The sequence below is a fragment of the Bactrocera tryoni genome, chromosome 1, assembly GCF_016617805.1.
Source record: "Bactrocera tryoni isolate S06 chromosome 1, CSIRO_BtryS06_freeze2, whole genome shotgun sequence".
In the NCBI taxonomy this organism is placed as follows: Eukaryota; Metazoa; Arthropoda; class Insecta; order Diptera; family Tephritidae; genus Bactrocera; species Bactrocera tryoni.
Window position 1 is genome coordinate 13,768,714 of NC_052499.1, and position 13,548 is coordinate 13,782,261.

Here is a 13,548-nt window from a genome sequence, read left to right on the forward strand (position 1 = left end):
TATATTTATCCTCTTAAATACTACATATACATACATATATATATATGTATGTATATGTGTTATAATAATGTGTGTATATATGTATTTCACGGAAATACCTTTATTACTTGTTTACCACATCCACTTTTTGCGCTTTCAAGCGTGCACTCAAGCGGATTTGCACTTAATACCCAGCGTCAATAGACTACGAACTCGGACGCGATTACTCAAGAGGAGGGAAGATTTTGTGTGTGTGATAAGCGCCGGGATAGTAATTTTTGATCCTTTTTTGATACTTTACTATAGTTCAGTTTGGTTTTGATATGTGCTTTAACTGTGGAATTACCTTCTCAATTGTTCACATATGTATATAATTTTATTTTTATTTTTTTTTTTTTAAGTGACATTCCAATAATCCCATATTCGTTTTTTGGTTCTCGTCCTTTCCATTATATTTTACATGCATTTCTTTATATTGTGTTCATTTGTAGAGGGGGAAATGCATACGAGTATGTTTGCGATTACATGAAGCAACTTTAGTTGCTAATTCTCGGGCGATTCTCTTTTGCTGTCGCCCATTACCTTCACACGAGCAACTTGTGTTGCGCAACTCTGCTCGAGTTTTTTTCTCATTCTCTTTCACTTTACTTTTAACCCATTGTCTACTCTTTACTTTAACCCATTGTCGTTCTTTTTCCTTATAGGTATTTGGGCCACTCTATCACATATATTAATCAGCTCTGTCAATTAAGAAATACATTTTATTTATTAAAACAAACATATATCACCCTTTTACTATCGTCTGAATCAATTTGTATGGCTTCCTCCATACATTTCACAATATCTTTAATTAATTAGATTTTTTCGTCATACTCCATTTACTAAAATATTTATATTATATTATGTATATTTGTATACATATTTGCAAATTACTTACCAAAAGATGAAATTAAATTTTTTAAATATATTCAAAATATTAATTTCAAAACAATATACGCAAATGCAACTATGTACTACGAAAGAAAGAACACGAATGCCGAAAAACGTCGCAGCGAACTGCTACGAATAAGAACACAAAGCGAGTTGCTGAACACTGGAAACTCGGCGCGATTCCCCTCTCCTCGTCGCCCCCTCGCCTATAAACCAAGAGTTGCCGCAACAAAAGTTGCCTCGTGTGATAAGGCTCTATGAAGTTATCGTTGAAGTAATCCTTTCAAGATAGGCGATCTTAAGTAGGTATATTTTTGGAAAAAGATTTTGAAATCATTTTGGAAAATGATGAAAAATTAATTGCGGTTAAAGTTGGGCAAAACAATTTATTTAGCGGAAGTAAAAGTCTTTGTGTGGCGGTCTTTCTGGGTTTCAGGTATAATATACTAGGTAAGAGCTCAATTCAATACACTTGGTTTTAATACGCATATTCAGTGTTTTTTACAAACTGAGCTATGAAAGAAAACAAAATTATTAACTTTGTTAAGAGAAAAATTCTGTAATATGTTTCATTAAATCAATAGTCTAACTTCCACTGAGTCAATCATTTGCTTGAATATTGAATTTTGGGTTTTGGGCAGGCAGTAAATGCTGCAAATCTATGCATTCTTCATTCTGAAACAAGTATGTTGCTCTTTTTTAATCGTTTTGTTGGTATATCTGTATTTCGATGTTTTCAAATCGCTCAAATTCTGATTAATGATGTTTTATGTCGTACACTATTTCTAATTGCCACGTTGTAAAATTAATTTTCTGTTTGCATAAGGTTTTTAATTGTCAACCAGTACAATTTTTCAGCATTAAAACTAGAAAGAACTTAGCATTTCTACATATTTTGTACTTGTTAGGGTGTAAAAAATCACAATGGACCTTCTAAAGGCTTAGTTGCGTCATAAGACAACCACTCTACAGCTACCTATGGTGTAACACAGGGCTCGAATATCAGTTGATTGCAAACAACTCCAAACGGAAGCCTAATTAAAGAGAGAGAGTCGTACAAATGAATGGAAACACTCCAGCTCTGAGAGCAGTCAACGCCGAAGGAAGCAGAGGAAGAGGAAGACTTCTAATCCGTTAGAAAGACCAGGCGGAGAAGGATCTGGCTACACTTGGAATTTCCAATCGGCGCCAAACAGGGAAAAGAAAGAACGGCTGGCGCGCTGTTGTAAACGCGGGTATAAGCGCGTAAGCGGCGTTTACGCCCATAGAGAAGAAGACGATTTTAATCAGTTAAACTTATTAACTTATTTTTAAAGCAATTATAAAAATATTTTAAATTTTATTTATTATTTTTATTTTTTATACACATCATTTTATATTGTCTTCAAAAACTTTTCTGTAGTTTGGCATATAAGCCATACTATTATGCGCGAGTACCTCCTTCACGCTTTGGGGGTAACGCTCATTATTTGCTTATTCAAAACTGCACTTCCAGTGACAAGGGTGTCAAAATATAATTCCTCATCCAATTGTTTAGCCACATTCAATGACATAATTTTTAAAACGCGCCAGAAATGAACGCAAATAAAGATGTGACCCAGCAGGAAACATTTTGTCATTTTAAAATATATTTCCAAAATATTCAAAATTTGGATATCATGTCATAAATAATTATTTTATAAAATAACTAGTAATAAAAACTTTAATTAGTTTGATAAATGATTTGAAAATTAAAAAAAAAAAATTCGATTTTTTTTTTAAACTCTTCAAATCATTTACCCTCCTTACGAGTATAAATTAATGACGAAATACTCTCAACTAGTTTCACAAACACTAAAATTTCCTAGAAGTACATAATGAAGTGCTTTATGCATGAAAGTCATCACCCCACAGATACGTTTATGAGGGTTAATTTTCGGCAGTCACACATATGTACATACAAGCATGTATTCGTATCTTTCGAATTGTTGTTGCTTGCGGCTAACATCGAACAAATTACATATTGTTCTTTTATCATTTCGATCGTTGCTGTTGTTGTTTTACGAGCAGACTGTTATGATTGCATTGTCCTGCGGATCGGAATGATAAACAAACTATGTTCAAGCGAACTAACGAAAATTTGTGTGATGAGCAGCTGTGCAGCTGTATAAACAAATTAGTACGAAGGCAAAAACGCACAATCAATACATACAAACAGTATTTTTTAAGGACTACTAAATAGCATAGAAACGATATAGAAGAGATGGGTGTAGCCTAGAAACTAGTGGGTTGGTTGGTTGAAGAAAAGCTCGTTTTCCAGAAAAACATATTTGAAGTTTGTATATAATTTTTGATTACCTGAAAACAGATCGCGTAAGTGGATAAAAAGTATTCTAAGAGAAGCAAGGGCCATCTGTGGGCAAAAACTTTTGAAAATGTTTGCGTAGGACCGACCTATGGTCTGTATGTATCTCTTAACCCAATAAAGCCACAATTACCAAATTCGCTCAGCACAAAAATTATGAAAATTCCTACCGAAAGTGTCAAAAAGGATGAAATCGAAAAATAACTCCGCTCACTCTCCATATAACGGTATTGTTAAAAACTACTAAAAGCGCAATAAATCAATAACTAAATCGCCAGAGACATTAAATTTCACCTTCGAGAAGGTATGAGAGAGCTTATGGGAGCCAGTGTGAAATTTGGACGATGGGCGTGGCAACGCTCATTTCTTGGGGAAATCCCATATCTCATGAACTGGGATTTCGAAATTAAGTAAGCGACATTCTCCTTATATTCTTATGTCACACTATGAAAACGGACGAAATCGGACTATATCAGCGCCTCCTTCTCATATACTTGATTTTTTCACTTTCCATTACACAAATCAATAAGCAATTAATATAACGGGATACAATTTTGCAGTAATTTCCTTTAAAGTATACCACCATATGACCAAAAATTGTCCAAATCCAACCAAAACTAATCGAGCCCCTAGGTACCGAAAATGTGGACTCCAGTAACTATAGTTGCATTTTTACCAAAAATAACAGTCAATGTGTGAGATGTAAAATAGAAATTCATGGAGAGTCATGTTTTGGCAATAGTAATACTGTGTATCAAAAATGAGCCCTCTTATACCTAATATAGAGATTTTCGAACTTCCTGGTGACTGTATGCTGGAAATGTCGGCCAATATGTGAGTTATTTCAATGAAAGTTACAGAAAATTTAACTCATAACAGTATATCTTTGTGCCTTAAATAGACACAATTGGGTGAAAACTTGACCCAGCTCCCATATAACTATTACCAGGTTTTTCGAACATCCGGCTGACTTTACTCCATATGGTTGGTGATTGTATGTAAGGTACCTTAATGAAACCTAGAGAACATTTTTTAAGTACAAGAGCATGATAATAGTTAAGAGATAAAATCGGGTCTCGATACTACCTCGACTTCCATAAACTGCATATAATGATTTTCTAGTAAACTATGCCGAATTTGTCGGTCAGTGTATGAGTTACGTATTATATAGTATACATATGTATGTATTTATGTATATATATATAAAATTGCTTGGATTTTGGCTGGTTTTACACCTGAAGGTATTAGTCTGGCCTTAACTCTTGCAAGTTGCAAGAGTAGAAAATGTTTGATTGCGCTCGAACTTTGTCCGTCCTTACTTGTTTCTTTAGTTTTTGCTTACGCAAACATGGTAATTACCTTGCTTGCTTGTCGTTAAATATCTTCGATGGATATATCTTATTTATACCCATATGTCTAAGCATTTCATAGCGCTACCTGTCGTACTGAACTTTGACACCTTTAAATAGTAAAAAAAAGAAAAAAAAAATGCCAGCATTCCTTCACTAAGCACACGATTCACTCTCCGATTGGCACAGTGCTAAGCTCCGCCCAGTAAGTTCATTCCTTGAAGTTTGCCGCCATCATTGTCGAAATAAACTTACACTCAACCCAACTTGTGGCCTTCAAAGAACCGCAACACACACAAATACATATACACACGTTGATTTGGTTGATTATCACTGCCGGCAGCAAAACAATCTGGCAGCACAACCACCACCCTGCAACAGGAAAAACAACCCCTCAAATGAATGAATATTACTGCATGGTGGGGCGGCAGAGAGGGTGCAATAAACATTCACTTATCAATTGTCAGGATATCGGTAACTGAACGGCCACTTTACACTACCGCCAGGCATTCATTTGTTGTGCGATCTCATGAACGGAAGTGGCGCGCGTTTATGCGCCTAAAAGCGGTTCAAATATAATTTGGCGATGGTCAGACCCGACGGGATATAAAAGTGCATTTTAATTAAAAAAATAAATAAAATAGAAAAACTTAATATAAAATGCATAATTCGTAATTTCTCATTCAATGCGTGAACTCAATGGTTTTTAATATAAAGTGGTGTTAGGTGTTTAATTGCAAATGTAAAAATATTATCATTATGAAATTGCAAATAAAGAGTGCGCCAAACAACGAATAAAATACAAAAGAAAGCAACTCAACAGAAACTACAAATGAATTGTGCATATGAAAAATTAAAGCCATTAGCAACTGAATGAGGTAATCTTAATGTAAAAATTTGATAAAATTAAAAATAATATGAAAATGCGCATAAACGCTTCATTTATAATTGAATTTGAAAAAATATTTGAAATTTTAAATAATTTAAAAAAGTAACTCCATTGCTGCAGTGATTCCGGTCTTCTAGATGAAATCAAAAAATAAAAATTCTTCTTAAACTAGAAGATATTCTCCGTACAATGACCTACGATTGAAAATGAAAAAAAAGGGAAATGACGGCGTTTAAAAAATAGAATTTTACCGCAAATTTTGGCTTTTGATTTTTGGCCTGCCAAAATTCGATTTCTGATCAGATCAAAACACCGATAAGTCTTTGTATGTAAAATCATATACAGAACAGGAAGAAAATTTCATGATGAACGGATCATTTGCCTTTGAGTTATCACTCAAACAAATTTGAAAATTATGGTTTTGTGAAAAAAGCGTTTAAAATATTTTTAACGGTATAAACTATTAATCGAAATATGGAAAAACAAAAAAAAGTAAATCGTCGCCTGAAATGCAAAATAACGCATCATCGAAAAATTCGAAATTACGAGTCTTATTGATTAGGCTTCACTACTTCAAATTACATACATACATAATATTACATATGTTCAACATTTCCTGGTTCTGCGGTCAGATATAAACCAGTTTTAACCAATATTAAAATTTTGTTTCACTCATGTTCCATTTTATTTCGTGTTTCATTCATGCCACTGCAAATTTTGGAAAATATTGTTACGTTATATTGCACTTCATGTGACGATATGTATATTTCCAAAATTTCACACTAGGTATCGAAGTTTTAAATTTTTTTCCAAGTCCAGAATATTTCTCAGTAATTTGTAAGTCACTTTCCACTAAATTTTCACTTTGTTACGAATTTGTTGTGAATTTCTGTTCATGTGATTCAGAGCTCTGATATAAATCACATGGTGAATCGTGAGTCCAAAAATCTGCTGAAGTAAATCTGAAATCGATGGTATAATTTTTCTTTGAATTTTTTACTTGTGTCAAATCTGGCGATATTTAGAAGTTTTTTTAGCAAGTTTATCAACTCTTGGTTAGAATATTCTCTTTCCTTGCCCTAGAATACTAGACTTAACTAAAATACTTATAATACTAACGGTAAAGTAGAGGTACTTTCTTCAAAAGAGTTTTTTTGACAAATCGCTCGTGAGTCGTGTTCACGTTTTGGAAAAAATGTGTTTCGACCGCTTCGCTCAACTTATGATCAACATATTCGGCATACTCAGCGTATTATTTGTAACACCATCTTGGGATCCAGTATTCATTATTTGATAATATTCGACCGAACAGACCACGTCCAGTGCGCAGTGAAGAAAATAGAGCAGCCGTAGTTGAGAGTGTACACGAAGACCGTGGAGAGTCGATTCGATGCCGTTCGCAGCAACTCGGATTGACATATGGAACGACTTGGAGCATTTTACGTGGATATGTTAATTGAAAGCGTACAAAATACGGCTTGTGCAAGAACTTAAGGCGCTTGACCTTCTTGAAAAGTTCCAAGAAGAACCGACGTTTTCGAGCCAAATTTTGGTCAGCAATAAGGCAGTGATTCAAGATGGTGTACAACATTGCCGCGGGCAACATTTGAAAGAGATAATCTTCAAAAAATAAATGCCAAAGGATGTTCTTTCGAAAGATAGGAAACATTCCCCATTAAATTTGAAGTTTATGTGTTTTTTCGTTAAAAAAGTAGAAATCATCGAAATGGATCTCCGTTTATGAAAGTTGTATGACACTTCATCTTACCGTTCTAAAGTTTTATTATTTCGACCATCGACAATTTGTTAGTTAACATCACTGGCATTTGAAAAAAAAAACGCGTAGGTTATATCATCACACATTTTTACGAATGAAAAAGGGAATAATGCGTTTTTTCAATATCGATCGAACAGAACTCGTCAATGGTCCATCAACTACTGATTGAATGCATGAATAACATGATAAAACCGAGTTCTCAGTTCTCTCTCGATGAAAAAAATGTTCTTTCAATTGAGCAACGCTTTGACTCATTCAGCTTGCGATACAATCTATAAATTGAAGGAATTATTTTTTGAACTAGTTCCCCATCCATTATACGTATATTGACCACATTTGGCTCTTCGCAATTACTTTCTCTTTCCCAGACTCAAAAGGCGTTTCGCTGGAAAACGATTTCACACAAATTTCGATTAGGTATCGTTACAACATATGTATGTATGCCTTACTGTAGATGAAGATTATGTCGAAGAATAAAGCCATGTTTTCTTTCGAAAAAGTTCCTTTGTTGTTAGGCCAAACGCTTCTCGTCTAGTACTCCCAGCACATTTTCCATATTTGAGCAAATAATGAGTGATAATAATATGTAAACCAAAATGTTTTTGATAACCAAACTCATGTAAAACATTTTTATTACAATACATATGCAAAAATCAATAACCTCAAATATCCCTACTTAAAATGTCATCATAAATTAATGATAAACCGTCCAATAAGAGTCCGAACAAACATCATCAGATAATAATCATATTTATCTCTTTACATAGAACGCTTTCCCAGCTAATTGATAAGGAAATCAAATTCACCGCACGTGGTCGGTAGAGCCGAAGTGTAGAGGGGTGGTAACAACAACATTGATACCGATGATAAACAAACTAATTGTTATCTAACAACAAATCTACAAACAATAGACGACAACAGCTGTGTGCTTCCGGAGAACACTTGTTCGGGTGTAAAGCGCACGTGTAGGACACGCGGCCCGTCGTATAAACGAGTACAAGCCATACCGTTTTGTGACGAAAGTCATAAGTCAAATACGAGTACTGAAATCGGAAGCGACGCGTGCGCGCACTTAGAAAGCAGAATTTTTGAAAGGAAAATGCCAAAACTATTAAATGCCAATTATTCAATTAAATAATTGTGTTTACGAACGATTGGACGAGTCAACAAGTGAAGGGAATTACATTAACAACAACAATATTAATACACGTCAGTCCGCACCTTTGACCAATATTACCGCAAAAATGTTTTCCCTCGACAATTTCGATTTGGAAGCGACAATGGCGCGACACTTTTTCGAAGGCTCACAGGCGACGAATGGTTCCAGCTCCAGTTCAGAGTTTTTCTTCGGCGATGATGATAATAGCTCGGAGAGTGATGAAGATGATGCGTATAGCAGTGGCTTCAATAGTGATCAAGAGAACAATGAAAAGAGGTGGGTCACATGCAGTTACAATGGCGGTTCGTTTTAGTTCTGATATCAATGCTTTCTTTCTTTTCGAATTTAGTCGCTTGCATAAGACGCGCCGTTTGAAGTGTGCCTCGCAAATGGCTCAACAGCGACAAGCGGCCAATTTGCGTGAACGTCGTCGCATGCAGAGTATCAATGAGGCATTTGAGGGTCTACGTTCACATATTCCCACTTTGCCATATGAGAAACGTTTGAGTAAAGTGGATACACTGAAGTTGGCCATCAGTTATATCACTTTTCTGAGTGAGATGGTGAAAAAGGATAAAAATGGCAATGAACCGGGCTTGAGTTTGCAGCGCAACTATCAAAAGGAGCCGCCGAAGAAGATCATTCTAAAAGACAGAAGTGAGTAGTAATAATATTTCTTAGATCTTTGGTTTAGCGTTTAGATGAAATTAGATGAAATTTTAAATTTGTCAAATCTCGGAGTTTTTGCTCGGCTTATTTTCGAGATGTGTTCAAAAAATAACTGGAATTTTCTTTTTTTGACGGAGAAAATATTCATTCGTCTACGTTTATGCTGTCGCTTTAAAAATAGTTCCCATTCGCACTTATGCCAGCGCTTCTCACAATCTCGTCGAAACACTTCTCAAACTCAAACAAGGTCAACGAGGCCTCAAATGAGGTAGACGAGGAGAAAAAGCTCCTTATTTTTAGAAATAGGAAAAAGTCATACGAATATGGCGGTTGGGGCATCGGTAGTATATTGTTTTTGATCATGAATTCACGAAAAAGTAACGAAGTGTCAGCTTTTGACAAACGAAAATCGCTAACCTTGTAAAAACTCGTCAAATATCCACATAATAAAAAAATTTTGACTTTAGACTGCCCAAACACGAAATTTTAAAACTCCTGTTGTTTTCTAAACATATCTCGTGTATGGTATATGGACGTCATAGTCGAGTGATTTGAGAGTAAGTTGATTCGATTAGATTAAATTTTAAGGATTGTCATGCCACCTGTGGTCTATTTTGTCCTCTCTTATAATCCAATCTTACAACTTCGTTTAACCCAGTCAATTCAAAGAGACTTAGTGAAGCTCCTGGGTTTATGGTTGCAATGTATTCTCTCATCGAAAACAACTATCCGATAGCCTGACTGCTTCTTCTTGCCATTGCGGGGAAATCCAGCCTCTGTTGTCTCTGCTCTTTGATCGCAAAAGCGACACTGATCTGTGTAACAGTACCCTAATTTGTGCAGATGACATCGCAGCTTGCCGTAACCTGTATAAAATCACACAAGCTGCCATAATTTGTTTCGGGGAAGAATGATTAGTTTTTTGAATTGTTTTTTTTTTTTTTGTACTCTCCCAGAAACAATGTCGCCTGTCGAAGCTCAGGTACTTGAGAGTAAGAATGGCATGAGGAGGATCATAGATCTACGGGCTTCGCTAGGTAATAATTGTTTTTATTTGAGCGAAAAATTTTCAGCTACTTGCTGATCATTGATGTTATCCAACCATAGGTTCGGGTAGTATTACCAATGTGAAATTAAAAGGCCTCAATTGCTTTAAGGAATGCTGTAAAGGAAACAATAAACATATCTCTTTTTTAAGCGAACACGTTAAGTAATAACAGCAATTCAATTATTTTTTCGAGTTCAACGAGGAATTTTCAAGGAACTGTAGTCAAAATCTCCCGAATTCGAAACTAAAAACAGAATTGAACATATGTATATATATATATAGATTAGAACTTTGAAGAGATCAGTTTGCCACTATTTTACAAAAAAGAACTTCAGGTTTGGTGGAGATCTGATAGTTTGGAGATTTCTTCTCTTTTTATCTTATAAAATTGGTTGGATATCTTTGTCGTTCACTCCTTGTGAGCGACGACGTGAGTTTGTTAATATTTTTTGAGCTATCACGTGACGTTGTGGAGCATACCAAAATTTTTGAAGGTTAATAACCTGTATATACATATGTATATAGTTTGTATGTTTCTAACGGTTGTACTTCAATTATATAAATTTTAGCTGTTCATTGAAATATTCGCCGACTCAATTGAACTAATTATTACTCATAAGCAGATCTTGCACGCGATGTTAATGTTATACAATCATGCTTTTTGACATATGAACATCAATCAAATTGGTCAAGCGTGTACGCCCACAACTGAAGCCACGGGGTGGCTTAATATCGCATAATAATAATTTGCCTTAAATTTCGTATTTTTCACAAAAAAAAAATTGTGCACGATTTTATATTTTTGGCCGATTGAACAGATGAATTAAATTGACGACTCATAGCTTGAATCGGGTGTTACCGCGAATTTATGCCGCAAGCTGCACACTCAAATGTAGATCCTTTGAGCGAGAACACCAGCTTGAACTCGATGTAATACACCGCACCGCTAATACGATCGGGTGGTGGCAAACACAAAATTCATTTGCACACAGCTCACCCATAGACATAAAACCACACCACACACATACCCACAGGCATTTGCGTGCAAGTTCTATATTAGTTACTGCTTACAGCAGCCACAATAAGCTGCTAAGTGTGACTAATTAGAATTTTCACACTTTTCTCATGAAATCCTTCAAAAAAAAGGTGCTCGCCTAAGTTGAAAGGGGAAGCGGAAGTATCGATCATTCAGTGCCATCCAATGCGAATTTCTAAAATTGCCGATGATACTCTCATGTGTATGCATGTTGCACGTGGTATTTGTGGCAATACCCTATACCATACACCTTCTTCCCCTTCTGCAGCCGCTAATAAAACCATCTTTAGTCACGGTTTTGGTTAATAATTCTTCTATTCAAATTGAATGAGGTGGCAGCGCATGCAAAAGGGGATAGGCAAGGGTGCTGCAAAACATAAGTATATGTATGTATATACAGTTATATATTATAAATTTGATGACTATAAATTGCGTTGTGCAAGCTGACTCATCGTGAACCAAAATGACAAACATTTATGTATGTTTATTAGCCCCATTTTTTAACTGAAAGGGTGGGCGAAACGGAAAAGGTTTAAAGTTTGTTTTGCCGTTTCAAACATTTTTTATAACTTATTTGGAGTATTTTTTTAAGCTCTTGTCAAAACAAATAAATTTCAATTTTACTAGAAAGATGTGCTTTTTTAGTTCCTATTTTCAAGATAAGGAAGATCACTTTTAGAGATTGAGTTATTTGAACTGGTTTTGTTTTTTTAATTTTGAACTGATATGCTCGTTTGTAGATATTTATGCGTTTAGTATGTTATTTATTTTGTAAATAAATACGTTGATTTATATATTTTTGAAATTTCAATTTATTTTTTGAACAAAGGTTTAATCGGTTGTTATAAGATAACCACTAAGTGGGTTGTGGTTCTACTTCATTTAAAGGTACGGGTTTCTATTTAAATTTCTGTAGTCGAATGGCTACGAACGTAGTCAAACTCGCTTTCTTCTTTTTCTTTAATGGCGTAGACACGGCTTAGGCGGTTCTAGCTGAGTTAACAACAGCGCGCCAATCGTTTCTTTTTTTAGCAATTTGGCGCCAATTCGAGATACCAAATGCATCAAGGTCCTTCTCCACCTGATCTTATCTCTCCAACGGAGTGGAGGTCTTACTCTTCCTCTGCTTCCCCCTGCGGAAACTGCGTCGAATACTTTCAGAGCTCGAGTGTTTTCATCCATACGGACGACATGACCTAGCCAGCGCAGCCGCTGTCTCTGTCGTCGTATAACTCATACAGCTCATCGTTCCATCGACTGCGGTATTCGCCGTCGCCAATCGGCAAAGGACCATAAATCTTTCGCGGAACCTTTCTATCTCAAAAACTCGTAACGCCGACCTATTAGATGTTGAGATCGTCAATGCCTCTGCACCCTAAAGCAGGACGGAGATGATGAATGACTTGTAGAATTTGGTCTTTGTTCGTCGGGAGACGAAAAATTGACGAAATTATCTACGACATCGAAGTTATGACTGTCAATAGTGACGCGGGAGCCTACTCGAGAGTGCGAAAACTGTTTGTTTGATGATAAAAGATATTTCGTCTTGCCTTCGTTCCTCACCAGACCCACTTGCTTGGCTTCCTTATCCAGTCTGAAGAAACCAGAACTAACGGCGCGGTTGTTGATGGCAAGGATATCAATATTATCGGCATACGCCAGCAGTTGTACACTCTTATAGAAGTTAGTACCTTTCTTATTTAGTTCTGCAGCTCGAATTATTTTATCCAGGAGCAGATTGAAGAAGTCGCACAAAAGGGAGTCGCCTTGTCTGAAACTTTGTTTGGTTTCGAACGTCTCGGAGAGGTCCCTGCCCATCCTGACTGAGTTTTTGGTATTGCTCAACATCAGTTACAACTGTGTATTAATTTTGCGGGGATACCAAATTTAGACATCGCATCATAAAGGCAGCTCCTTTCGTGCTGTCGAAAAGCAGCTTTGAAATCGACGAAGAGGTGGTGCGTGCCGATTCTCCTTTCACGGGTCTTTTCCCAAGATTTGGTGCGTGGTGAATATCTGGTCGATTGTTGATTTTCCAATCACATCCCCAAGAGCAATTCTGGTACAAAAAATATGACAACAAATCTTTTCGCCGTTTAAAAACTGTCTATTCGTTTAATCCTTTATTTTTATTCCAGATATGAACATGTTTCGAACTTACATTGGCTTCGGGGCAAACATTTTAAACTAAGACATCCTGTATTAGAAAATATTGTCGTCGCAAAGTAAAAAACACGCGAAGATATCGACATTTCATCTTCGAATATACTTATGTTAACCATTAGTGTATTCATTGAAAACCCCAAGTGAAAGAATCTCAATAAAACATAAATGTCACGACAAACAGCACCAAAGCATCGAACCACAT

The 13,548-nt window shown here is 35.9% G+C and overlaps 1 protein-coding gene across 1 annotated transcript in view; it reads left to right on the forward strand.

The window, feature by feature from the left end:
- The first annotated feature begins 5,127 nt into the window (after positions 1–5,127).
- The window catches only part of LOC120782604 (protein dimmed), a 22,020-nt gene continuing 13,599 nt past the window's right edge, over positions 5,128–13,548 (forward strand). The window contains exons 1-3 of the mRNA XM_040114967.1: positions 5,128–5,480; positions 8,036–8,703; positions 8,777–9,084. Coding sequence (XP_039970901.1) covers positions 8,384–8,703; positions 8,777–9,084 — 628 coding nt within the window. The 5' untranslated portion in view covers positions 5,128–5,480; positions 8,036–8,383. The remainder of the gene's footprint in view (positions 5,481–8,035; positions 8,704–8,776; positions 9,085–13,548) is intronic.